We start from the raw sequence: 26462 nt of genomic DNA, 5'->3' as shown, positions 1-26462 counted from the left end.
TATATTTCAAAGGAAAAAAATTACAAGCAACAGTTGTAGAAACCTAGAATATTTGGAGTGAGAAGACCTTAAAGCATTATCATTCTTAAGAAATTGAGAAATTGTGACTTATTCAGTAACTGGATTTTAATTTATAATATGCTCTATTTTCTTATATTTTATTAGAGAATTCCCATTCATGTAGGAGAGATTGTTATGACCAAGGACAGTAAAAGGGATAGTTGCAGGAAGGAGGTTATAAAATCAGAAGTGATAGAGATGCAGATTATTTCCGGAAGAGATAGTATCAATATATCTATACAAAACTGGTTGTCAATTTCATATTCTTTCTTTATATAACTGATTCTTTGCTTGGGGTATGTATAAAGCCACATCTCTTTTAATATTTAATGTGACTCCATGCCCTCATCCTGCTTATAAGAAGATTATTTTCTTCCCTCCCTGGAGTTTCTCTTCCAACGATAAGCCCATCGGCCATTTATTTGGGCCAAATATCAGGACTAGATGTTTTTGCCTCACTGTTGAAGCCAGAAATGAGACTACTTGTATCTGGAGGATTCAGAAATCTGGGTACACAGTCAATGCCACCACACTGCTGTTTAGCAAAACTTACCCCTTCTGCATGGAATTTGACCCTCAGTTAACCTTCTAGCTCTCTTCCCTTAGAAATTTGCTTGTGTTGTGTGACCATGATGTTACTAGGCACGTTGCTTGGTGATTGCCTAATTGCATCCGAGAGGAAGAAACTGTAAGTGAGCTAAGTTCTTCCTGAGGGGGATGCCTTGACTTCGGGCTTCCTTAAGTGAGGTGTCTCTTTTAAGTGTCATTTCCCTTGCAGAAGTTTCCATGGGTTATGGATCTTCTAAGCCAGAGTGGCTTCTGCATTTATGTGATGTGCATCTTCTTTCTTTGCTCCTGAGCTGTCACCTGGGGTGAGGCTACCATGAAGACTTCTTTGAGAGCTCCCACTGAAGAGAAATATCTGAATCTGTCCTGCTGACAAGTCCTGTTTCCTGTCCTACAGCTTTCTGAATGAACCAGAGGCCAAGTGTGAACTTAAAACCCCCTGGTTTGCATTGACGTCAAGAACTCAAATTCACCTCCTTGAAGATAGAAAACTCCTAACAGCCATAGATGCCAAGTGCTTCACACTAAAATTGGCCTGGACTCCGTGCTTTTACTTATGAGTGGCACCATTTTCTTTCTTGTAAATGTCTCATAGCACACCTGCAGTGCTGAGATAGCTGAGTTGAGTCATAAGGAATTTCAGCATCAGCTAAATGCTGTCTGTAGAACTAGGCTTCTCCTAAAAAAAGACTGTGCAGTTCTGGTGTACAGTTCTTGTGAGTGAGCTCACAAGTTCAGAATTCTATCATCTACACAATGTGTTTGTTTTTCAAGTTCCTTGGGGTTCTGTCTTGCCAAATTAGGATTATATTAATGTTTTGGAGATGTTCAAGTATTGGTGAGTCTCATAAATGTTTTCCACCAGGAGACTCATAGCTCCTTATGAAACTTTTTTCCAGTTCCTTTGTCTTTACTGAACATCAAATTTCACACACCAAGGGTCTGAGAAAGGACAATTTTTTTTGTCAAGGCAAATAAACCTTTTGTTCAAGAAGAGTGAGTGCTTGCTTGCCTTTGATCTACAAAACTAAAAGAGGTCACCAAAATGGTTTTTTCCAAGGGGAGTTGATGTTTCTTCCACTGGATGTAGAGGCAGCTACTCTTACTATAAATGTCAGCTTCTCTTTCTGAAAGCTTTGTCTGACCTTGCATCTTGTTGTTAAACTCAGTCTACAGGTTGATTTCTCTCTATTAGTTTGACAATGTTTATTGTGGCCACAGTGGTTAAAATATAGTTTATTCTATATGTGTAAACTAACAGGGAATCAAAAATTAGCTTACAGAAGGGATTTTTTTTTTTTTTTTTTTTTTTTTTTTTTTTTGTGCTTGAATTTTCATAACAGTTTTATTTTTATTAGCCAAAAACTGGAAGCAAGTATAATGTCCCTCAATCTGTGAATGGTTAAACTGTGGTATATCAGTAACCAAGGAGGACCCTATGGGGCCTTCCTGGGACAGACACCAACCCCCACCGTGCCCTCCACCTGTCTCTTGTCTGTAGAAAAACTTTAGCCTCCTAGGCCTTCCCCAAGTTCCAAAGAATATATTTAATCAGAGGAGTGAGAAAATGCAGAAACAAAGGAAAACAATCAAGAAAGACAAAATAATAAGAGTTTAGGCATTAAACAAAGTCAAGGACCTCTAATTCCTCCTCACAAGCTATAGATAATATCCTGAGCAATGATCAGGATATTATCTATTTTGCAGATACTGAAATCCCCATCAGGTGGAAGAAGTTAACTTACAGAAGGGATTTATAGTTTCATTCCTTATACACAGTTTTATTTAAAGTTTATTTTAAATGCCTGTACTCATTTCTGATTTCAGGAACAAAATTGGTCCAAGCATTTGAACAGATTAAAAACTCTTTATTGTTTCATGGAAACAAATTTTGCCCTACCCTCAGAACTACTTATCTTGAGAAGTATGATGAAAGGAGGCAAGAATAGAAGTCAGTTTTCTACATTTTCACAACAGAATGTTGATTCTGCTGCTTGTATCTAAATGAGAGAGCTTACTTTTCAACCAGCAATTCAAATAGCAACAGTCCAGCTATTAAGCACAATTTTCCCTGTGAAGTGTTTTTTTTTTTTTAGCCAAAGTGTAAATATGATGTTTAAGAAGGGGGGTCTAGATCTGCATATCCTAACAGTATTGGTCTATGAGAGGAGGGAAAGGGAGACTAACATATACCAGACTTCAGTATTATAGTTTATTTTATTTAATCCTCAAGGAGTCCAGGCACATGGGTATTATTAACTTATGATTACAGATGAAGACACTGAGGCTCAGAGATTAAGTTAAAATCAAGTCGGCCTACTTCAGAGCACCAACACTTTCCAATTTATTTTTGTTGCATCTCTAGGGTCTTTCAACTCTTTTCTATAGAAGGCCACACGCTTGGCTATGTTGTCTTATTTCCTTACTAAAATGCCTTCAGTTTTCATGAAGCATTAATAAAAGAAATATGCATTTAAAGAGTACTTCTGTACCTTTTGTAAAACCATAATTAATTGTCTACTGTATTACCTAATTGCTTTTCTACATAAGAATCTGTATGATAACATTTTTCATAATTAGTGTCAAGATTAATTTTCTTCACAAAGTAAATTTATGAACTTCCTTTTAACAACTATAGTTATTTTATTAAATGAGCTGGACACACTTTCTCACAGTGTCTCTTAAAAACCTATATTTATGCTTGTCCCCATCCCCAAATTTATATACATACTGTATTCCTTTCCTTTTCAGTTTGACAATAAGTGTGATTGCAGTAAATAAAAATTTTTAAGATCTTTAAAATATTGTCTTCTGATCAAAGAACATGATATATATCTACTTATTTAGTTCTTAATTTCTATCAGTAATGTTAATATAGATTTTTAGAGGTCTTACAGATCTTTCATTAGATTTGTTCCCAGGTATTTTCTATTTTTGTTGCATTTTAAAAGATTGATTATATTTGTTAGATATGGGGTTCTACGTATGTTAAGCAAAGTTTGTTAATTGTATTATTCTAATCTTTTAGATTTCTACTATTTTTGTTTGCTTTCAGTTACTAGAGGAGGAATGTGTTGAAGTCTTCCATTATAACAGTGATTTGTCTGTATAGCTGTGTAAATTCTTGCTTTAAACATTTTGATGGAACATCATTATGTGCACAGTTGTTATATAGTCCTTTTATTTTTATGTAATGAGCCTTAAATTTTTTTAAAGTGTATTTGTGTGTATGTGTGTGGTAAGAACACTGAACATGAGATACACCCTCTTAATAGATTTTTAAGTGTACAATATAGGTATTGTTATCTATAGACACATGTTGTATAATAGATCTCTAGAAGTTATTGATCTTGAATAACTGAAATCTTATGTGTGTTGATTAGCGACTTCCCATTTCCTCTTCCCCTCAGCCCTTGGCAATCACTATTCTGTTATCTATTTCTGTGAGTTTGACTATTCTAAATACCTCTGATAAATGGAATCGTGCAGTATTTGTCCTTCTGTGACTGGCTTAATTTACTCAGCATAATATTCTCATCCATACTGTTGCATGTTATAGGATTTCCTTCTCTTTTAAGGCTGATACTATTCTGTTGTATGTGTATAACATTTTAAAATCCATTCGACCGTTGATTGTCATTTAGGCTATTTCCATATCTCGGATATTGTGAATAGGGCTGCAGTGAACATGAGAGTGCTAATATCTCTTCAAGATCCTGTTTTCAATTCCTTTGGATAAATACTTAGAAGTGGAAATGCTGGATCATATGCTATTTCTATTTTTAATTTTTGAGGAACCTCCATACTGTTTTCCTTAGCAGCTGCATAATTTTGCATTCCCATTAACAATGTGAAAGGATTCCCTTTTTTTCACATCCTCACTAATACTTGTCGTTTGTTTTTTTGAAAATAGCCATCCTAACAGGTGTGAGATAATATATCATTGTGGTTTTGATTTGCGTTTCACTGATGATTAATGATATTGAGTGTTTTTTCATATATCTGTTGACCATTTGTATACCTTCTTAGGATAAATAGCTGTTCAGTTCTTTGGCCATTTTTTAATTGTTATCAGTTTTTTGCTAGAGTAATATGAGTTCGTTATATATTTTGGATATAACCCCTTATCGGATATATGGGGTATTTTCTCCCGTTCCATAGGTTGCTGTTTACCCTTTTGGTGTTTCCTTTGCTATGCAGAAGCTTTTTACTTTGATGTAATCTCATTTGTCTTATATCTGATAAGAGATTAATATCATCAAAATAAGAGATAACAAGTGTTGGTGAGGATGTGGAGGAAAGGGAACCCTTGTACACTGTTGGTGGAAATGTAAATTGGTGCAGCCACTATCGAAAACAGTATGGAGGCTCCTCAAAAAATTTAAAATTGAACTACCATATGCTCTAGTAATCCCACTTCTGGGTATATATCCAAAGGAAATGAAAACAGAATATTGAAGAGATTATCTGCCTTTCTATGTTTATTGCAGGATTATTCATAATAGCCAAGGTATGGAAATAACCTAAGTGTCTGTCAACAGATGAATGGATAAAGAAGATGCGCTACATGTATATACAATGGAGTATTACTCAGCCATGAGAAAAAGGAAATTCTGCCATAGGACATAGATGGACCTTGAGGGCATTATGCTAAGTGACATAAGTCAGACAGAGACAAATACTGTATTATATCACGGGATATAATATTAGTATCACGTATTAGTATTTAGTTTGGAATCTAAAAAAACCAAACTTATAGAAACAGAGAGTTGAATGGTGGCTACCAGGACCAGAGGGGTATGGGAAGTAGGAAGATATTGGACAAAGGGTACAAACTTGCAACTAGAAGATGAATAAGTTCTGGCGATCTATCACATAGATTGTAGTTAACGTTATTGTTTTATATACTTGAACCTTGGTAAGAATGTAGATCTTAAATGTTCTCACCACAAAAATGAAATGAGAATTTCGTGACGTGATGAAGGTGTTAGCTCACACTGCAGTGGTAATAATACTGTAATATATGTGTATCAAATCAACAGGTTGTACACCTTAAACTTGCACAATGTTTTAAGTCAAGTATATCTCAATAAAGCTGAAAAAAAATAGCAGAGGGATCCTTGGTAGAGACTCTAAGCTTAATAAAAGGGACAAATTTCTTAAATCCAGTAAAGTTCTGATTATCTGTTAGCTGGAATTTTAGTTGGAACCACTTTATGCCTTCCCCATCCATTTTGGGGGAGGAGGTAGGTAGTAAGGTATTTACGCTGGGAGAAGAAAAAATGACAGGAAGTTTGAGAGTAAGATATTAGCACCAAACTCCCAAATTCTGGGTAGTTGATCTATAGAATATACTTATAACAATTTATGCATTCTTTGACTCTGAGATTCTATGACCTTGCTTGAGCTTGCTTTATGAGGCACTTGATAATGTGTTGAAACGAAGTTTGCAGAGATATTTGTGTCCTTGCGTTTTTTTCCACACCACCAGCAAATAAGTTTCTTTAGGGTGGAGATAGCATTGGCCCTCTAGTATCCATTTAATGGATTTGAATTTATAGCATCGTTTCTAAGAAAACTATACTTTAAGCTCCAAGCAATTAAGTTATAAGCAAAGTTCTGGGAAACTATATTCAGGTAAATTGGTTATTACTTGAAAGTATTACCATCTTCAACTGGCACCTCTTGAAATAAAAATCTCTTTGGAATTCTTGAATGAATTATCCATTGTTGTTTTACTTATACAACAAATTCATAATCTGGTTACCACTAAATGTTAAATTGCATGAGACTTTTCAAAGGCCCAAAGAAAAGAATTCCTGGGTCCAGTCATAATTATTATTGTGAATGCAGTCCCCTAAAATAAATGTTAATACTGTAATTCACAGTAGAGCTGTACAATTTTTAATGAAATAAAGTATAACCAAAATAAAATGTCATATAGTTAGAATCATAGGTTGTGTCACATTTTCAGACTGACTTCTTTCCCTTAGCCATATGTATTTTAGGTTCCTCCATGTCTTTTCATGACTTGGTAGCTCATTTCTTTTTATTGATGAATAATATTCCATTGTCTGGATGTACCACAGTTTGTTTATCCATTCAACTCTTGAAGGACATCATGGCGGCTTCCAGTCTTTGGTGATTCCCTAAACATTCATGTGAAGGTTTTGAGTGGGCATAAGATTTCAGCTTAATTGGGTAAATACCCAGGAGTGTGATTGTTGGATTGTATGGTAAGACTATGTTTAGTTTTGTAAGAAATTGCCGATTTTGTCAGGTTTTGGGATTTCAGCCATTCTATTAAGTGTGTAGCAGTATCTCCTTGTTCCAATTTACAGTTCCTAATGTAGTATTGGATTTAACATCTTTACATGTGCTTATTTGCCCTCTGTAGATATTCTTTGGTTAGGTTATTTGTTCACATCTTTTGACCATTTTTAAATTGGGTTATTTGTTTTCTTATTTCTGAGTTTTAAGAGTTCTTAGTACATTTTACATACCAAACCTTTATCAGATATGGGTTATGCAAAGATTTTCTCACAGTCCCTGGCTTGTCTTTAGTTTTCTTAATAGTGTTTTTTGTGGAGCTGGGGTTTTTAATTTTAAGGAAGTTCAGTTTATCAGTTTTTTTCTTTCATGGATCATGCTTTTGATGTCATAGCTAAAAACTCATCCTCAAATAAGATCACCTTGATTTTCTCCTATATTATATTTTAGAAGTTTTTTAGTCTGTGTTCTACATTTAGCTCTAAGATACACTTGAGTCAGTTTTTTGAAAGGTGTAAGATCTAGGTCTAGATTTATTTTTTTTTAATGTGTGCGTGTCCAAGTCTTCCAGCACTATTTGTTGAAAAGACTGTCATTTCTCCATTTTGCGCCGTTGTCAAAGCTCAGTTGCCTATAATTGTGTGGATCTGTTTCTAGACCCTCTATTTTATTCCTTTGATCAATTTGTCTATTTTTTCTCCAGTACCATGCTGTCTTGATTACTGCAGCTTTGTAGTAAGTCTTAAAGTCAGTTAGTCTCAGACCCTTTTTAAGAGTTTTCTCTTTGCCTTTGGTTATAAGCCGTTTTTACTATGACATGCCTATGTGTGGTTGGGTTTTGTTTGTTTTAACTTATCCCTTGCTAGGGGCTACTAATACTTTTATGAGTCAGTGCTTGATTCTTTTTCTATAGATTTTGGGGGCTTCTCAGGTATAATGTCTTTAAGTATAGATTTTACTTAATTCCCTCAGCCCTTTCTGACATGTAAAGTATGACCTTTATACTATATGCTCTGCATCTCTTATGTTCTTTCATATGTTGTTCATCCCTTTGTCATTTTATACTTTCTTCTGACCTATCTTCCAATTTATCACTTCTTTGTTTGGCTGTGTTCAACCTGCTTAAACCCATCTTTGACTTCTTATTATTGATTATTGTAATATTTAGTTGTATATTTTTAATTTGGTTCTTTTTTTTATGGCTTTCAGTCCCCTCCTGGAATTTTCAATCTTATCTGTTATTTCTGTGCATATGTCAAACATAAAGTCTTTGTCTGATGATGCCAGACATGTTTTTGCATGGTTTGTGAGCTAAGAGTAGTTTTTACATTTTTATAGTATTGTTTAAAAAAATGTAGAAGAAGAAGAAGAGTATACAATTGAGACTGTACGTGGCCTACAAGTCTTAACATATTTACCATCTGGCTTTTTACATAAAAAGTTTGCTGACCCCTGAACTAGATTTAGATTCTTCATAGATCTGTTTCTTTTGTCTTAGTGATAATGTCTTATCTCCTCCTGTATCTGATTAGTTTTGATGTGGTATTAGACATTGTACATGAACAATTGTACAGTTAATTTGAGACTAAGATATTAACTTCTTCCAGAGAAAATTAAATTTGTTTCCAGCAGGCAAATACAGGGACTAACAATCTTTAATCTCCTTCATGCCATCAGAGAATGAGATAATTCAAAGGTGGGCTTCAGTATTTTGGAGCACTGCTTTGATTTCTGGTTCTCTCTTATAGTATAACCCTTTGAAGTCCCAAACCAAAGCTTGGGGACTTAGCAGAGATCTCATTCTTGGGGTTACCTGACTGCTAAGTGTGTGGAAATCTCTCAACTGCCTCTCAGCTGGCAGTCATCTGCTTCTATTAGAATTGGCAGATGCCTCTGGAAGAAAAGTGACCCAAAATGTCATGCTCATCTCTGTAGATTTCCGCTTTTCCTCTGGTCTTAGCTTCCTAATTCTTTTTTTGCTGTATTAGTAAGCTGTGACTTTCATACAGGTACTTTTATTATTTTTTCGAGCTATTCTAGTTCTCAGTGAGAAGGTTGGTTCACATTACTTTGACAATCATTATTGGAAATATAACTCTCCTCTTATATTTACTTTGCATATGAATAGTGAAATGCTTTTCTACATTTTTTCACTTCTGCTTTTTTTATATTTTTATTTCAGATAGCCTCATTATTTCCCATGTATGTTGTGGGGTACATTGAGCCAAAAAAATTTCAGAAGATCATCTATGTGAACATGGTGACAGTTTTTTGAATATCTTTATTGGAGTATAATTGCTTTACAATGTTTTATTAGTTTCTGTTGTACACCTGGTAACATTTTTAATATTTATAAGTCATATATTAAAATAAGATCTCAGGGTTGACTGTTTTATATACCTCCTCCCAAGTAGTATTTAATACATATGATGTTGATAATATTTAGAAGGATAACTGAATGCCATATTATAGCAACTATACTTTCAACTAGACTGTAGATGTTTTGTATTCTCTGAAACTTTAAAAATTTTTTTGTTTTTTTATTATTATTGTCACTACTTTTGTAACTGCCTTTTCTCCCTGAGTCCTGAGATTTTTAACACTTTCCATGAATATGACACTCTGTGAAATTTATGTTTTTGCATTATTGTTTTTTTATATTAGTTTCCAAACACATATCCCTTAAGAAAATAAAAAATAAAAATCTTTTAGGTAAGAACATAAAATAAAGCTTCCTTAGTGAGGGAAATCCTCAAGTAGTTCAACAAAAATCAGATTAGAAAACTAATAGTTATAAGTAAGTCTTATTATATCCCTCCATTATTGAGTTAATAGAAACAATAAGATTTTTCCTGTTTTCTTTGTACCAAGTTGAAAATAGGGAAAAAAAAATTCTGCTATATAGTATTTATGGTGTTGAAAATACTTGGAACCTATCAGTGTGTTGAAATTCTGTTATCACTTGGTCAGGATCTATTTATTAATCTTTTTTATGCAAATAAAGTTTGTATTGGAAATGACTGTATCCCTGTAGACAAAGTATGCATTATGCTATCTATCTAATAACTATAAAATGTATTTATTTTCTTCAATTTTCAGGTTTCGGTTCTCCTTTGTTTTGTGTTGATGTTTGGAAATCCAATGTATTTATCTTCTTATTATTCTTCGTCTCTATTGATGACATTGGTAAGTGTTTGTTAAGCTCGTGAAGATTTTTTTTAACCTGTCAAATAGCAAGTTTACCCATTTAATATAGGTTAAGGAGAATAAATAAGGCCCTTTCTGGATTACTGCTCACATGAAAAATTTTTCCCAGATAATGCCTTTTGTCTATCTCATCCTTGAAAAATAATATAAGGAAAGTACCTTTTTTTTTAATTTATTTATTTATTTATTTATTTATTTTTGGCTGTGTTGGGTCTTCGTTTCTGTGCGAGGGCTTTCTCTAGTTGTGGCATGAGGGGGGCCACTCTTCATTGCGGTGCGCAGGCCTCTCACCATTGTGGCCTCTTTTGTTGTGGAGCACAGGCTCCAGACGCGCAGGCTCAGCAATCGTGGCTCACGGGCCCAGTTGCTCCGCGGCATGTGGGATCTTCCCAGACCAGGGCTCGAACCCGTGTGCCCTGCATTGGCAGGCAGATTCTCAACCACTGCGCCACCAGGGAAGCCCAGGAAAGTACCTTTTTAAGGCAATGCCCAAGTAAAATTTTTTTTAAATAATAAGGTAATAAGACTTACTTTTTAAAATATGCCATAATTTATAATAAAAATTAGTTATTACCTTCTAAGTCACTTCAGTAGGCTAAATACTTATTGCAGTGACACTGCCATTGCCCAAAACGTTTTTGGAACTCCTCTGAATTGCCTTCACAGGCTGTGGCACATTCTTTTGAATATCCTCAGTGGTGGCAAATCTTCGTCTTTTAAGGGTGGATTTGATTTTTGGAAACGACCAAAGTCTTGTGAATAAGGTGGGTGATTGGGCTGGGTAATACAGATCTTGATCAAAATATAGTGTGACAACAAAGTAATAAGACCTATTTTCTTGTACCCATAAGGAAATAATCTCTAAAGATAGTTTATAAAGAGGAGTTCCAAACTGTTTTGAGCAGTGGCAACATAATTATAGTAAGTGTGTAGTTTCTTCATGTGACTTACTTTCGTGGAATAACACTCAGAGTTGTATTTGGAATGGTGGTTCCGTAAATCAGTTTTATTACCTTATAGTCACACTTCCGATATTCATAAGCCAGAACCTGGAATGTTCTCCTCCACTGGAATGTTCCTAGGATGTTCTCTTTCCTCAATGACCAGAAATGATAACTTACTACAGAAATACCAAAATACAGCACTTTTCCATGTATCGTGCATTGACTGGATCTTTTGAGATGTAGGTTTTTAACATTTTTTCTCCCCATACCTTTTTTTTTTTTGCCTCCCAGTAAGTAATTTCTCCTCTTTCTCTCTCCCAAAAGACATAGGCCCTTTCTTTTCAACATTTTGTCAAACTTTTTCAGTATTACAAAGTAGAGGACTTGTAACAGTGTGCTCATCCACCTCTTTTTATGAAAACATTTTTTATTTTAAAATATAGCACAGACGTAGAAAACCTCATAAAACCAATGTTTTATGTACTTAGTTCTGACTAGTACTGATAAGTACTGATTAGTGGACTGTTATTTGGCAAACATCCTTAAACTACCATCAAGTCAAAACCAGAACTTTTCTAACCATTCTAGAAGCCTTCCATGTAACCTGCCTCAATCATAACTCCCTTGAGCTGCTCTAAAACAGTAGTGACTATCATGACTATGGTGATCACTCCAGGCTTTTCTTTATAGTTTCATCACTTAAGTTTCTATTTTTATCTATAGGTTTCCAATATGTCTCCCTGTTTTTTTCCCCGGGATATTTTTTTTTACCTGGGTCACTGAACATGTGAAGGGTCCTGTGGTCTAGATTTTGCTCCTGAATCCTCATGGTGCCGCTTTACATCTTCTTTTGTCTTCTGTATTTATATTAATACTTGGGTCTAATACCTGGACATGTTCAGATTTAATTCCTTCGGCAAGTATATAGTATTGTTTTTCAGTCAGGAGGCACATATTATCTGGTGCCTCTCTTTTTATGATCAGCGCTTAGTACCAGATCCATTAATTCAGTAGGGATTGCAAAATGATGATATTCCAATCCCTCCTTTACAGTTCACAGTTCATATAGGAAAAGTACAGTACATTTCTAAATGAGGGGAGTTGGGAGGAAGTAGAAAAATATTTGAAGAAATAATGACCAAAAATTTTCCAAATTTGCTGAAAATTATAATCTCAGAGATGAAGAATATCAGTGAATCTCAAATACAAAAATCATAGAGCTAGAGTAAGCATATTATCAAATTGTTCAAGATCAGCAATAAAGAAAAAATCTTGGGAGTAGCAAGAGAATTAAGACATGTTAAATACAGAAGAACAAAGAGTAAGGATGTCAGATTTTTCATAAGAAAAAAGTGCAAGCAACAAAACAGTCAAGCAGCATCTTTAAAATATTTTAAAATACTATCTATAATTCTATATCCAGCAAACATATCTTTCAAAAATGCAGGCAAAATAAAGACTTTATGACTTTTATGTTAAAGGAGGTCCTTCAGATGAAAGGAATATAATATTAGATCTCAGTCTGGCTCACACAAATGAAGGGCCCTGGAAATGGTAGCTAAAGGTTTTCCTACCATCTGTGACAGCATGGATAGAACTTGAGGGCATAATTATGTGACATAAGTCAGACAGAGAAAGACAAATACTGTCTTTTCATTTGTGTCTTCTTTAATTTCTTTCAGCAATGTATTCAGTGTATAAGTCTTTCACCTCTTTGGTTATGTTTATTCTTAATATTTTATTCTTTTTGAGGCTATTGTAAGTGAGATTGTTTTCTTAATTTCCTTTTTAGATAGTTCATTGTTAGTGTATAGAAATGCAACATAGTTTCTTTGTTGAGTTTGTATCCTGCTACTTTGCAAAACTTGTTTATTCTAACACTTTGTGTGTGTGTGTGTGTGTGTGTATGTAGAATCTTTAGTGTTTTCTACATAGAAGATCATGCCATCTGTGAACAGAGATAATTTTACATTTTCCTTCTCAATTTTTATACCTTTTATTTCTTTTTCTTGCTTAATTGCTCTAACTAGGACTTCAGTACTGTATTGGATAGAAATGGTGGGAGTTGACATCCTTGCCTTGTTCCTGATCTTAGAGGAAAAGCGTTCAGTTTTTCACCACTGAGTGTATTCAGATATAGCCTTTATTATATTGAGATACTTTCCCTTTATTTTTAGTTTGTTGAGAGTTTTTATCATGAAAGGATGTCAAATTTTGTCAAATTCTTTTCTGCATTGATTGAAATGATCGTGTGATTTTTATCCCTTATTCTGTTAACATAGTGTATCACATTAATTGATTTACATATGTTGAACCATCCTAGCATGGCAAAGATAAATATCACTTGATCATGGTGTATGATTCATTTAATGTGATGTTAAATTTAGTTTGATAGTATTTTAATGAGAATTTTTGCATCTGTGTTCACCTGGGATATTTGTCTATGGTTTAGTTTTCTTGTAGTGTCCTTGTCTGGCTTTGATATCAGAGTCATGCTGGCTTCATGAAGTATGCTTGGAATTGTTTCTTTCTCTTTAATTTTTTGGAAGAGTTTGAGAAGGACTGACATTAATTCTTCTATAAATGTTTGGTAGAATTCACCAGTGAAGCCAACTGGTCCTGGTTTTTCTTTGTTGAGAGATTTTTGATTACTGATTCAATATCCTTACTAGTCATAGATATGTTCAGAGTTTTTGTTTCTTCATGATTCTGTCTTGGTAGATTATATGCATCTAGGAATGAATCCATTTTTTTCTTGCTATATAATTTGTTGGCATCTAATTTTTCATAGTAGTCTCTTATAATCTATTTTGCTAGTGCTTAGTTGTTTCAGATGAGAAAGTAAATGTGTTTCCTGTTATACCAATTTGACCAGAAGCAGGAGTTCCATCCTGATTGATTTTAATTACTTAATTTATTTTTGTAGTGAAATATTACCATGTTTCTAACAATAAGAAATATACAAATCTTATACTCAGAAAATGTCACTCCCTCTCATTCCTTCCACCCCATTCTGTCCACCTTTCTTTTTACCTTGGTCCTATCTATTTCTTATAAGTGAGATATCTCATTGGTTTTCTGGTTTACCCATTTAGTTGTTTTTTTTTTCTTTTTTGCACTAATAAATATTACATGTATATTTTATTATCCCCCCTCCTACTTACATAAAAGGTAGCATACTATAGTCTTTTGCATTTTGATTTATCAACCTATTCTGGGTATCACTTAGCAACCTTTCCTAGATATCACTACATATCAGTTCACGGAGATCTTCATTCTTTCTTATAATTTCATAGTAAGTATTCCCTTCTGCATATTCCATAGATAATTCAACCACTCTCCTAAGTCTGGGCATTTTGTTTATTTCTTGTATTTTGCATTTACAAACAATTTTGCATTGTGTAATCTGGTACATTTATATTTTCCTATTGTTGGAAGTTCAGGAATCCTGGCTCATCTTGGGCCAATTAGATGATGCAAAATTCTCCTCCAAATCTTAGTAATACACAGGCCTAAGATTTGTTTTTCATTGGAGCCTTTTGTTTTTCCAACACAAACTTGGGAATAAACAAATACCTTACCAACTTGTAGGGATAATAGGAGGAGTATTCCTAGTCCCTGCATGTCTTTGTCAGTTCAAGCTGCTATAACAAAAATACCAGAATGGGTGGCTTACACAGAAATCTATTTCTTACAGTTCTAGATGCTGGGAAGTCCGAGATCAAGGTGTCAGCTGATTTAGTTTTTGATGAGGACTCTCTTCTTGATTTGCAGACAGATATCTTCATTGTATCCTCCCATGATGGAGAGAGGGATCATCTCTCTCATGTCTGTCCTTAGAAAGGCACTAATCCCATTTATGAGGTTCCCACCTTCATGATCTAATTACCTCACAAAGTTTCCACCTCTAAATATGTCACATTGGGGCTTAGGGTTTCAACACAGGATCGGTGGAGGGACGTACACATTCAGTCGATAGCACCAGGGGTATAGTTTTTGAGGACCCCAGCTGTATGCATGAGTCTTAATTCCAGTTTCTTACCTTTCATAGTCCCAAGTCTTCTTCTGCTGCCCTCCCTTTTAATACAAGCCCATAGTTGTAACCCTGTTCTACAGACCTTCTTAAAAACTGCCAACTCCTTAAAAACTCTCCTAATTAATGTTTTACTTTTTTAAAATCACCTTCTTTTCTCTGGAACTTGGAAAGTTCCTTTTCTTTTATATAAATTCAGTTAGATATATATTTTTTAAACATTTTAAAATATTTGGGAGTTTGGAGAGGAAGGATTTTCATGTTAATTTAGACCACTAATTTTGCTGGGTAACTTACATGTACGCTTGCATGGACATACCTTCCACACACCATCTATCTCCTCAGAGGAGATGCCCTGCATAAAACGTCCCAAGTAACTCAGTGAGGAATTAACTTGATTCTAGGGTCAACTTTTTGATACGCAAAGCATTTGGCTTTCACCCCAAAGAAATTTTCCATGTCCAAATTCAGAAAAATCAACAATTAAGAAGGAAAATGGCTGGTTATAGCCAAGATGGAAGGAGGTGGCTGTGTAATTTTTGAAATGTGTAATTTTTGAAATGTAATTTAAAAAAAGTTAATTTAATTTAATTGTGTTATTTTATGTCATATGCATTTTAGGTGATAATTTTAAAGAGAAATAAAATTCAAAGATTGGGTGCATCTGGACTCCACTTTTGGGTAAGCTTCAACATTTTTAACACAATTTCTTCAAATCCTTTTTTATTTCTATAAACTGAATACAGATAATATGCTTTAAAAATGAATGATTTATAGTTAGTAAATATTATGAATAGCTACTTACATAAGGTGGGAAACACTCCTTAGCGACATCTACAAGTCATTTTCAAGAAGTTAGTTCATTTATTTCAGCACTACCCTCAGGCCTTTCTTCTTTACTTTTCCTTCTGCTATACCCTACTACCTTGCTTTTAATTTTTTTTTCTATTTGCTTTGAGTTTCTTTCTTTAGGTTTACTAACCTTCTCTTCAAAATAACTCAGTCTGTAGTTCTGTCCCCACTTTCCCTTTTTCTTTTCTCTACATTTATCCATCATCTATCTTTCCTTTGGCTTCCAACTTTAGACTCTTATTATTTTTGTCCTTTTAACATTTTCCCTACAATCTCCCAGTCCCTTTTTATTTCAACTCAGCCACTACCTGATCTTTGTTTGACTTTTTTGCAAATGTACAAATGGATGACCCATATTACCTCTATATTTGTATGTTATGTTACAAAGTAAAATAAGTACCTTATTAAGTAGGCACTGCAATGACTAATTCTCATAATATCAGACAGATGACATTCTTTTTCTCTAGGTCTTTAATGTACTCCTACTAAAAAATAAAATCTACCATATTGAAGAACTCTATGATTACATATTTTATATTGGTACAGTAAAACTGGAAATGATAAGAGGGTAGATAGCCACTCAGAATACAAACAAACAAAATGGAATGAGTTGCCAGTTTCTTATTGCTGGAAGCATTCTCCCATCCCCTATGGTGAAAATACACTTGTTATTGAATATGACCCTTCTAATATTTGATTTTTTTTTACTTCAGAAAAATTGGCAAAGCTTGTTTTTTTAAAGATTAAACCAAGAAATCAACAGAAAATTTAAAGATTTTTATTTAATAATTTAACTCAAAAGGAAGTCAAAATTTTAATTACAAATTACTGAAAAATGACAACAAATAGAGCAGTATCTGTGGATGTTTAGGGAATTCTGCCAAAGTTGTGTTCAGAGGAAAATTTATTGTCTTAAATATTTTCAATTTTAGACTGCAAAGAATAAAATGCTTTCAAGTCAAGAATTTCAAAGAAACAAAAATCTAAGGAGAGAACAGTTAAGATATAATGAATGTTCAGCTTATATTTATGTTTTAAAACTGATATAATTAATACCATCAATCTCTTGCAAAAGGGAGAAATTAGTCATGGTAGTCATCTGAACAACGCAGAAGACATTCTGGCTTTTTATGTCTTTTTTATGTCTTTTTTCTTATGTCTTTTTTATGGAAGACCATCAGAAAGAAATAGCAAAGCTATTTTGTGAAATAACACTTTTTCTTACAAAAACACCTGTTTTTGTAAAAAAAAAAAAAGGGATAATCCATTCTTGTCAAATTGGGTTCATCCCAGGAGTGCAAAGATGTTTCTGGAAAATTTATAAATGTAAATTATCACACTAGCAAATTAAAGGAGAAAAATACTTTATGATCATCTCATTAGATGCAGAAAATAAATTTCATAAAATTAAACACCCATTTATGATAAAAACTCTTAGCACAGAAGAAATAGCAGGGAGTTTACTTAACCCAATAAAATTCTTCAGCAGTCATTGGTTTTGCAGGAGAGATATTTGGAGTATTCCATTTATGAAGATCAAGATAAATATGTTTTTCCACATTTTATTAAAGGTTCAAACATGTAAAAGCAAGAAAGTAAATAACAGGATTAGAAAAGAAATGGAAAGAAAAATCAAAATTTATTATATCATTATTTATATAAAAAACAAAATAATTACTAGAAATTATAAAAATTCAATAACATGGCTAGATATAAGATTAATATTCAAAAGTTAATTGCATTTCTACTCTTTGGCAACAAACAAAAACCATATTTTTGAAAATATGCCATATATATTAGGGAGAAAAAAATGCATAGTATCTGAATAAATCTAATATTTTTGAAATTTAAATTTTTTTTTAAAAAATGTGTAAAACCACTTATCATGTAATAAGGATAAGGAAAATTACAACTTGAATGAGAAAAGGCAATAAAGAGATGTTAACACTCAGATGAGTAAGATGTTGGGATTATTTGGCAAGAATTTTAAACCAGTCATCATAAAAATACTTCAGTGAGCAATTATAAGTACTCTAGAAGCAAACAAAATATCACCAAAGAAATAGAAATTTTTTTTTTAAAAAAAGGAATAACTTGGGAATTTTTTTTAAAAAAGAATAACTTGAAAAATACTGTAACTGAAATAAAAAACAGTGAATGAGCTTCATAGAAGAATGAATATAACAAAGAAAGCAATTAGTGTACTTGAAGATAGAACAATAGAAATTACCCAATCTAAACAACAGAGGAAAAGTAACTGGAAAAAAATGATAGAGGCTTAGGGAAGTGTGGGACAATAACAGAAGATTTAATATTTGTATCATGGAAGTTCCACAGGAGAGGAAAAAGAGAGTGGGCCTGAAAAAGTATTTGAAGAAGTAATGGCATAAAATAGATAGCTAGTGGGAAGCAGCCGCATAGCACAGGGAGATCAGCTCGGTGCTTTGTGACCACCTAGAGGGGTGGGATAGGGAGGGTGGGAGGGAGGGAGACGCAAGAGGGAAGAGATATGGGGACATATGTATATGTATAACTGATTCACTTTGTTATAAAGCAGAAACTAACATACCATTGTAACGCAATTATACTCCAATAAAGATGTTAAAAAAAAAAAAGAAGTAATGGCTGAGAACTTTCCAGATTTGGTAAAAGACGTAACTCTACAGAGTCAAGAAACTGAGTTAATCCCAAGCAGGATAAAGCCAACAAAATCCATGCCAAGACACATCATAATTCAACTTCTGCAAACTAAAGGCAAAGAAAGTCTTGAAAGCAGACAGAGGGAAATGATGCATTACCTTTAGGGCAAAACTGATTCGAATTTACAGCAGACTTCTCATCTGAAACTATGGGAGCCAGAAGGAGGTGGCACAACATTTGTAAATGCTGGAAAGAATTGTCAACCACAAGTTATATATCCAGTGAAAGTGTCTTTTAGGAATGAAGGGGAAAGTAAAACATATTCTCAGATGAAGGAAAACTAAGAATTTGTTGCTAGCAGAACAACCCTTAAATAATGATTAATAGAAGTCCTTGAAACAGGAAGTAAATGATGAGAGAAGGAATGTTAGAACATCCAGAAGAAGTAAAGGACAACAAAATGGATGCACATAGGTCTAAATATAATAGACTATTCTTCCCTTGAATATTTCTTTTCATGTGTTTTGTTTATTTTGTTGTTCTTTATCTAGATATTTGAGTCAAGCTTTTCATTTATTTACTTTCATTTTTATTGATAAAAGTTTATGAGGCCATGAATTTTCTTCTGATCATTGATTTACATGCATCCCTTAGTTTCTAATATGTAGTTTTCATTACCATATTTAAAAAAAATTTTTTTTTGAGTTTGTGTTTCCCTTTCACTTAAGACTTATTAACAGGAGGTTTAATTTCCAGGAAGAAGGACCTTTTGGTCTTCTGACTTCTATCTATTTTGTTTATTTTCTAGATAATTCAAGGTAGTGCTTGGTTTTGTGGGACAATCATTTTGAAATTTCTGACATCTAAAATTTTAGGTGTTTCAGACCATGTAAGTACTTTCTAGTTAAAACATTAGAATTTCTATAAATATTTAGTTGGATGAAGACTTTGAAACCATCTATTTTTAAATGAAACCTCTTCATTTTATAGAGGTTAAGTGCCTTCTTCAAGGTCCCAAACTAGTTATTGGCAGAGTCAGTACTAATACCCTGCAGATCTTTTCAACCCACTAAGAAGAAAGTATATCAATGAATGGTGACTTAGCCTTCTAGGAAAAAAATACGTTAAGTAGTTGTTTATATTTTGGTTAAAATACAAATTGTTTGTTTAATAAGTTATTAATTCATTGTAAATGTTAACATATGAACAGTCTGTACTCAGCTTTGCAATATAGAACTCAAGATCTCAATATAGTTTTTTTAAAATTTTATTTATTCAATATAGTTTTATTTATAATTATAGACTAAAATTAAGATGTGATTTGATATTTTTAAAGTTCTTCTTGTATAAAGAGAATGATAAAAATTCTCTGTCTTTTCAACTTCTAGAAAATATATGGACCACATCCCTCATGCATGTTGTTTCTGTCTGTTTTAAGGCTAATACCTCAAATAATGGCCCTTTTCAAAGCAAAAGTTCCTATTAACTAGTTTGTTTTGGGAATAGAAAACAATGCATGATTTTAACTTTTGACTTTTCAGCACTTTCTGTTTGGATATGAGGATAGATGAGTGTATCATACAATAATCTACTCTGAAATTTACCTTATATAGTACTCTCCAATTAGGATGCTGTCTAATGCTGAAATTGCTTCAACTTTAACAAGGGATTATAGATAGTAGTTACTCTCTTAAAATGTCAAGTGCTGTCACTATCCAGGAGAATTGAGCCTGCATACATGTTCATGTTAAATAAAATTTCAAAATATAAGGATTTATTTGCCATTTATTGTTAGATCTGCAGAGTGGTTTATTAGGTTTATTTGTTGTTCTTAAATTTTTATTCTGTAGGGGGTATACATTTTATGGTAAACTTTATTTAGGCCTCCTAAGTTATTTATTAAGTTGGTCTGTTATTTTCTTTCTTGCCTTGCTCCACATTGTCACCCAACTCTTTACAAATCCTAAAACACACACACACACACACACACACACACACACACACACACACACACACACTCCCCTTGGTATTCTTAAGTGACTTCTGTGTGACAGCTGTGAGAAAGACTTGAAACTAAAGTGGCTTGGTTAAATTATAATTAGTCACCAGGCCTATTCTAAATTAGAAAAATAAAGTTAACTGTAAATTATCCTTGGTACTGGTAGATAAGGGGAATCATGAATAAATGAAAACCATAGATAATCATCAAAGTTGATATATAATAATTTATGTCCTTGTAAAGTAGTTTGAGTTAATGTTTTGCATGCCAAATATTTTTCTTTATCTGGCCTTCTAAGAATGCAGTGTAAAAATAATTGTCTCACCAAAGTAGGTAATAAATAATTGGTAGAAAATAGTTCTACATTGGATTTGGTTGGTGGTGTTTATGTTAAAGTCCTTTGAGATCAAGTAACTAAATCAAAGTAGTATGTATAGTTGTTGTAATTCTCTTGAAGAATAGCTCTCATAGTTAATGGCTTGAATGTAGTATGTCTGAAAAATTCAAGAAGCACCAAAAATTGTGCTCAATGTATGAGGCTTTGTGAAAATGACAGTGCATGGAAAATTTGTTCATGATTTACAATGTGTGGTGAAAGGAGTTAACTGAAATTGTTTTTTTCTTGATAAATGATCTGATTATAAAATCTCATGATCAACTGCATGGTGGTTTGTGCCCAGCAGATGTTGATTTTAGCTCATTCTTTACATTATCACCTTCTCTGCTTGCTTTTTCTGAACTTCTTTTTCCTTTTCATTTCTCTTGCTATTTCTGTTTGTTTTCAATTTTCTTCATAATTCAGCACATAATGTGGTTCACTGTATTTTTTGTTTTTTTGGAGAGGCATCCATGTACCTTGGATTTATCTTCTCTGTAGAATTTGTTACTATTACATCAAACCAATTATTATTAACTATAATTATTTGTGTAATTTTAATTTGTTTTTTTCTTCCAGATTCGCCTGAGTGACCTTATTGCAGCCAGAATCTTAAGATATACAGATTTTGATACTTTAATTTACACCTGTGCTCCTGAATTTGACTTCATGGAAAAAGCGGTATGAATGTTTCTTTTATTCTCTTCTACAGGTATGATGGGTTCTTGCTCTTAAGTTTTCCCTTTAATCGGAAACTCAAAAATTTTATTCAGAAACACCCAATTTACTTACTCTATCATTTTTTTATGGTAACTTTTGCTAATTATATGGCCTTCCTCACCTGGTTTATGTGTAAAATCAGTGAACAATGGCCCCTACCAGGGCGAGTGCATAATATACTGTATGACCCGTAGTCAATTACTGTTACTACAGTTCACTTACTTTTAATAATCTAGGTCAGTTGGAGGTATGAGACCACTCAGGAAATATAAACCCAAATTCTTGTTTTTGTTTTTTAAAAATTCAGTTTTTTTCACTTAACATCCCAAATATTACAAACTTTTAAAATAAGACATTGCCAAGAAAGATATACTACTAATCATCTATTATTCTCTTATCTATCCAATCAGTCATACATTTATTCAGAAACAATTATTGACCACTAATTATCTGTGAGGCAGTTTGTAGTCGGACTATGAAGAGTAAAATGACTTGATTCCTGCCTTCAAGAAATATATAATTTTGTTACATGGTAAATCACTCTCTATCACGATTCACGAGAATTATTTAGCTGCTGCTATTATTTTAGTACTTACTCATACTTACAGTAATTACTTAGTGTAACTTCATTGTTAGTTCTATAGTTTCACAAATGAAAATAATAGAATTTGCAGCCCAGGAAATGATAATCTAGGGTCCAGGGATCAGTAAACACACATTTTAAACTTACTATTATATAATAGAAATAAAGAAAAGATAAAACCAAAAGAAAGGAAAAAATAATATCCATAGCTAATTTTAATAGTTTTTATCGTTAAAACTATTTGATATATTTGTGTAACTATTTTATAATTTTGATTCTTGTATTAGAACATGAAACTCGATAAATATATAGTCTGTTAATGACAAAGATATCTTTTACCTTTACGAAATCTTATTGTGACACTCAATTTGACATACATTTTCATTCATTTAATGTAAAATTTAATAAATAATTATTTTGAATAATTTGCTATATTTCAGACACCACTGAGATACACAGAGACATTGTTGCTTCCAATCGTTATGGTGATTACTTATTTTATCTTTAAAAAGGTATTTAAAAATTTTTTCACTTGCTTTTGGGTTCAAGACAAGGACTTAGATTAATGCTGATAGCTCAGAATTCTGTCTTGCTTTTAGGATGAACTCTTCCCTCCCTAAAAAACTTTTTTTATTCAGATTTTTCTTTATCTATTATTATGTGGGTTTTTTTCTGAAAGCCACATTAGAAAAGATATTTTTACTTATTCTTTGGAAAGAAATTTGTCAGTTACCCACTATGTTCTAAGAACTACGTTAACAAAGTAGGTACATTGAGATAAATAAGACAAGCCCAGCCCTATCTTGAAACTCACAGTCTGAGCCAGGGGGAACATTCAGCAAATAATTTCCCAAATGATTAAATAATTGCAATTGTTATAGGTACTAAAAAAGAAAAGTACAATGACCACTTTGGTATCTTTCAAATATAAAGCACATTCAAAAAAGTCTTGATCCATTTTGAGACATGAATAGGAGAAATTTGTATAGCCATTAAAATATCATTCTCTACTGTTCACTGTTTTCACAAAAAAACAAAATGTTATCACAGTAGAAGAAATAATGTTTAAAATACCACTAGAAGATTTTCTTGGTCTGGGAGTGGTTTATCCGAAAGTCTGGTTAAAGACAGTGGGTCCTCAGTTTTTAGCAATTTTGAACCATCTTTATTTTTATTGTTTAAAAGTTGTCCTGCCTTAAGTCAGTATGTATTTTATGCTTTTAAGCAGATAACAATAACATGATTTCTCTACTGTCATATGAAGTGTGGTTTTGTTGAAGCCAGTGTTCTAAATTTAAAGTCAAATTGCCTATCTTCCCTATGTAGTTCCAGTTCCCACATTTCTCACTCCTTTGTTTTCACATAGAAGATGAATAATTTATGAGTGAGAAAGGCATCTCCCTGTACATCTCTGTTGTTTCACCCTTGATCCAGTTCCCTAGGGACCACGTGCAAAGAGTCAGGATAGATACGAATGGGTAAACTACACACAGGTTTGCTGCTTTCCATTGCTTTGGCCCTACTTAGCTCAAGCTGCAGATTTTCTCCACTAGCATATTTCTCTATTCCATCATGGCAATTTGTGTTATTCTTACAAGGCTCCACTTGGGGGGGACTAATGCAAGAATTAACTGTTCAGTGGGGAGATATCTAGCACAGGAGAAGATGATAACTAGATCTACTATTAACTATTTAAAAAATAAAGATACAAGATCTAAGACTCATAAACATAATACTAGCCCCCAAACATACCACAGCTCAAACCGTGCACGTGCAGTAGCAGGCGCATGCGTACACACACACACACACACACACACACACACACACACACACACACACACACACACACACACACACACACACCCATCCCTGCAGCCATTAAAGCTTAACTCCTTTCTGCATCCACATAAACACCTCAGTCTTTATTTTTCCTGTTATGGCTTATTTTCCACCTCAGGGATACTTCTGATGTTCATTTAACTTTTCACTTGTGTGAAATCACTTCTGAGAAGGAAAGGAGGAAGGCATGTCTAGTATGATTTCCTGTAACACTATTGAATCTTAGACTCCTATAAATGCATATATTCTATTATCTATACCTTTGAATAGGCTTTTGCTTGCCAAAAAGACTGATAATCTCATTTTCATTACTTGAAACATTCGTCCATGCCGGATGCCCCTGAATCAATGAGAGAAGTTAAAAATTCTGAACTTAGATTTAATTTAACATTAGAGTAGAAATTTTGTTACGTATTTTTTTCAATGTTTATCTGTGAGTTACAAGCCACATATCATGCAGAGTGCAAAATTTTAAGTTCCCCGTAAATTTCTTAAGTTGTGTGTAATTGCTGCTAAAGCTTCTTTGGCCAAAGTTAGCTTCCACTTTTTTTGCCTTCACTCCTCCCTCTCTCATCATCATCTGGTACACTTTATTATTATTATTTTTTTTTGGCTGAGCCACACAGAGTCTTAACCACTGGACCACCAGGGAAGTCCCATTTTGATAAGTGCTCTTAAGCCTTCTGTAGCAGTCACTTCAGGCTGAGGTAGATCAGGCAAGCAGATACGCCATAGCTAATTTTATAATAATCAGGAGTTTGAGTGAAGCAGGCATATAGACTGTGTAGATAGAGAGAAATTCCTAATTCGCTTAGAAGGTCAAGATAAAATAGTCTCTGAAAGTACCTGGAGGAAGCTGCCTCCTTTGTGGAAACCAATCCCCCACCTACAACCCACCTGCCTCCCAGTAAAATATAAACTTAAACACTGGTAAGAAGTTATCCACATATAAAAAGCTTAGAATTTTAGAGCTGAAAGATTTACTCCAATACTTTTTTTTTTTTAAATAGAAAAGGAGGTTACAACTTCAAGAAATTATTTGCCTGAGGTAGAGCTGGAACTAAACTGTTTCTGAGGACTCATTTTAACAATAAAAATACTTCTTTCTAGTGGGGGTATTTTTGTTAATGAATCAGGCCATTTTAAAAGTCACTTAATTCCTTAGAAATTTCATCGATTTGATTCTATTCACAGGCTTTTCGTGATATTTTATGTGTCTTATCTGCAAACACTTATCTGAGGTAATTATTTCATAGTTGTTTTTAAACCATACTATATTCAGTTATTAAATAACTTACTGTAATATCAGTTTTCCAAATGAATATACATTAAACTTCAGCATTATGATTACAAAAGGAAACATGAACCAAACTTAGATGTCCTCTTAAAAAAAAAAGACCGAATGTATTATTCTTATGGCTGTCTCTCTTTTATGCATTTGGACTTGTTTTGAAGGATTTATATTTGTGAATTAACTCAAAGTTTAAATTGATTTAGTTTAATTTTGATATACCACTACAATTTAAAGTCAGTAAACAGAAGTAAGCTAAAGTTTTATTTTGGCTATTTTTTTTTTTTAAACTTTCAGAGAAAGCATACTTGTTTTTCTGAATATTCATGAAATAACTTTTCCTACATTATTGTTAAAACTGCTTGTTTTATTGCATTTCTTTGTGGTTTTATTAGTCACTAGAATTATGGGATAAACAAATATGAGCAAAATATAACTCAAATCACACATTGCTATAGGACATGAGAATTGTGAAGAAAACTTCCTTCTGAGGAAAATTTTACCTCAGATTACATTTAATATTTGTAGATATGTTCATTAGATGGATTATTTTTAATAAAATTTATTTTAGGACAGTTTTAGATTTACGGAAAAATTCTGAAGATAGAATAGAGAGTTTCCATGAACCCTGTACCCCATGCTTATATTTTCAGTAAACAGTTTTGTATGGTAGCCAGAAGAGCTAATTAGAATCTTATGGTTGAAATGGTAACATCTTGTTTGTTGAAACTGTTTCCAAATCAAGAAGGTTAGTAGATCCACTCTACTTTGTTCTGGTCAGATGGAGCCTGGGGGAACATGTCTTGACATTCTAAAAAGAATGTTTTTAGAGCCCTGAAAACTGTTCACTTAAGGAATGCATGAAGAGACCTGGGATATTTAATTGGATAATAGAAGATTGAGAGGTACATGGCAGCTGTCTTCAAACATTTGAGAGAGTATAATGTGGAAGATGACAGACTTGAGGGAGCCAATTGGTGGAAGGAAGATACTTAGCTCAAAGTTAGGAGGTCTTTCTTGGCGATTACATTCCTGAAAGTGATGGCTATGGGCAGAGTGGCCTTTAAATCACAAAATTAAT

At 33.2% G+C, this 26462-nt stretch overlaps 1 protein-coding gene across 1 annotated transcript in view; it reads left to right on the top strand.

The window, feature by feature from the left end:
* The window catches only part of DPY19L2 (dpy-19 like 2), a 93068-nt gene that overhangs the window by 30876 nt on the left and 35730 nt on the right, over positions 1 to 26462 (top strand). The window contains exons 10-16 of the mRNA XM_082471815.1: positions 9080 to 9157; positions 9997 to 10083; positions 15703 to 15762; positions 19382 to 19462; positions 21528 to 21629; positions 22692 to 22763; positions 25285 to 25331. Coding sequence (XP_082327941.1) covers positions 9080 to 9157; positions 9997 to 10083; positions 15703 to 15762; positions 19382 to 19462; positions 21528 to 21629; positions 22692 to 22763; positions 25285 to 25331 — 527 coding nt within the window. The remainder of the gene's footprint in view (positions 1 to 9079; positions 9158 to 9996; positions 10084 to 15702; positions 15763 to 19381; positions 19463 to 21527; positions 21630 to 22691; positions 22764 to 25284; positions 25332 to 26462) is intronic.

The sequence above is a fragment of the Balaenoptera physalus genome (genome assembly GCF_965194825.1).
Source record: "Balaenoptera physalus genome assembly, chromosome: 8".
Classification (NCBI taxonomy): Eukaryota; Metazoa; Chordata; class Mammalia; order Artiodactyla; family Balaenopteridae; genus Balaenoptera; species Balaenoptera physalus.
This window is presented reverse-complemented; position numbering and strand designations above follow the sequence as displayed.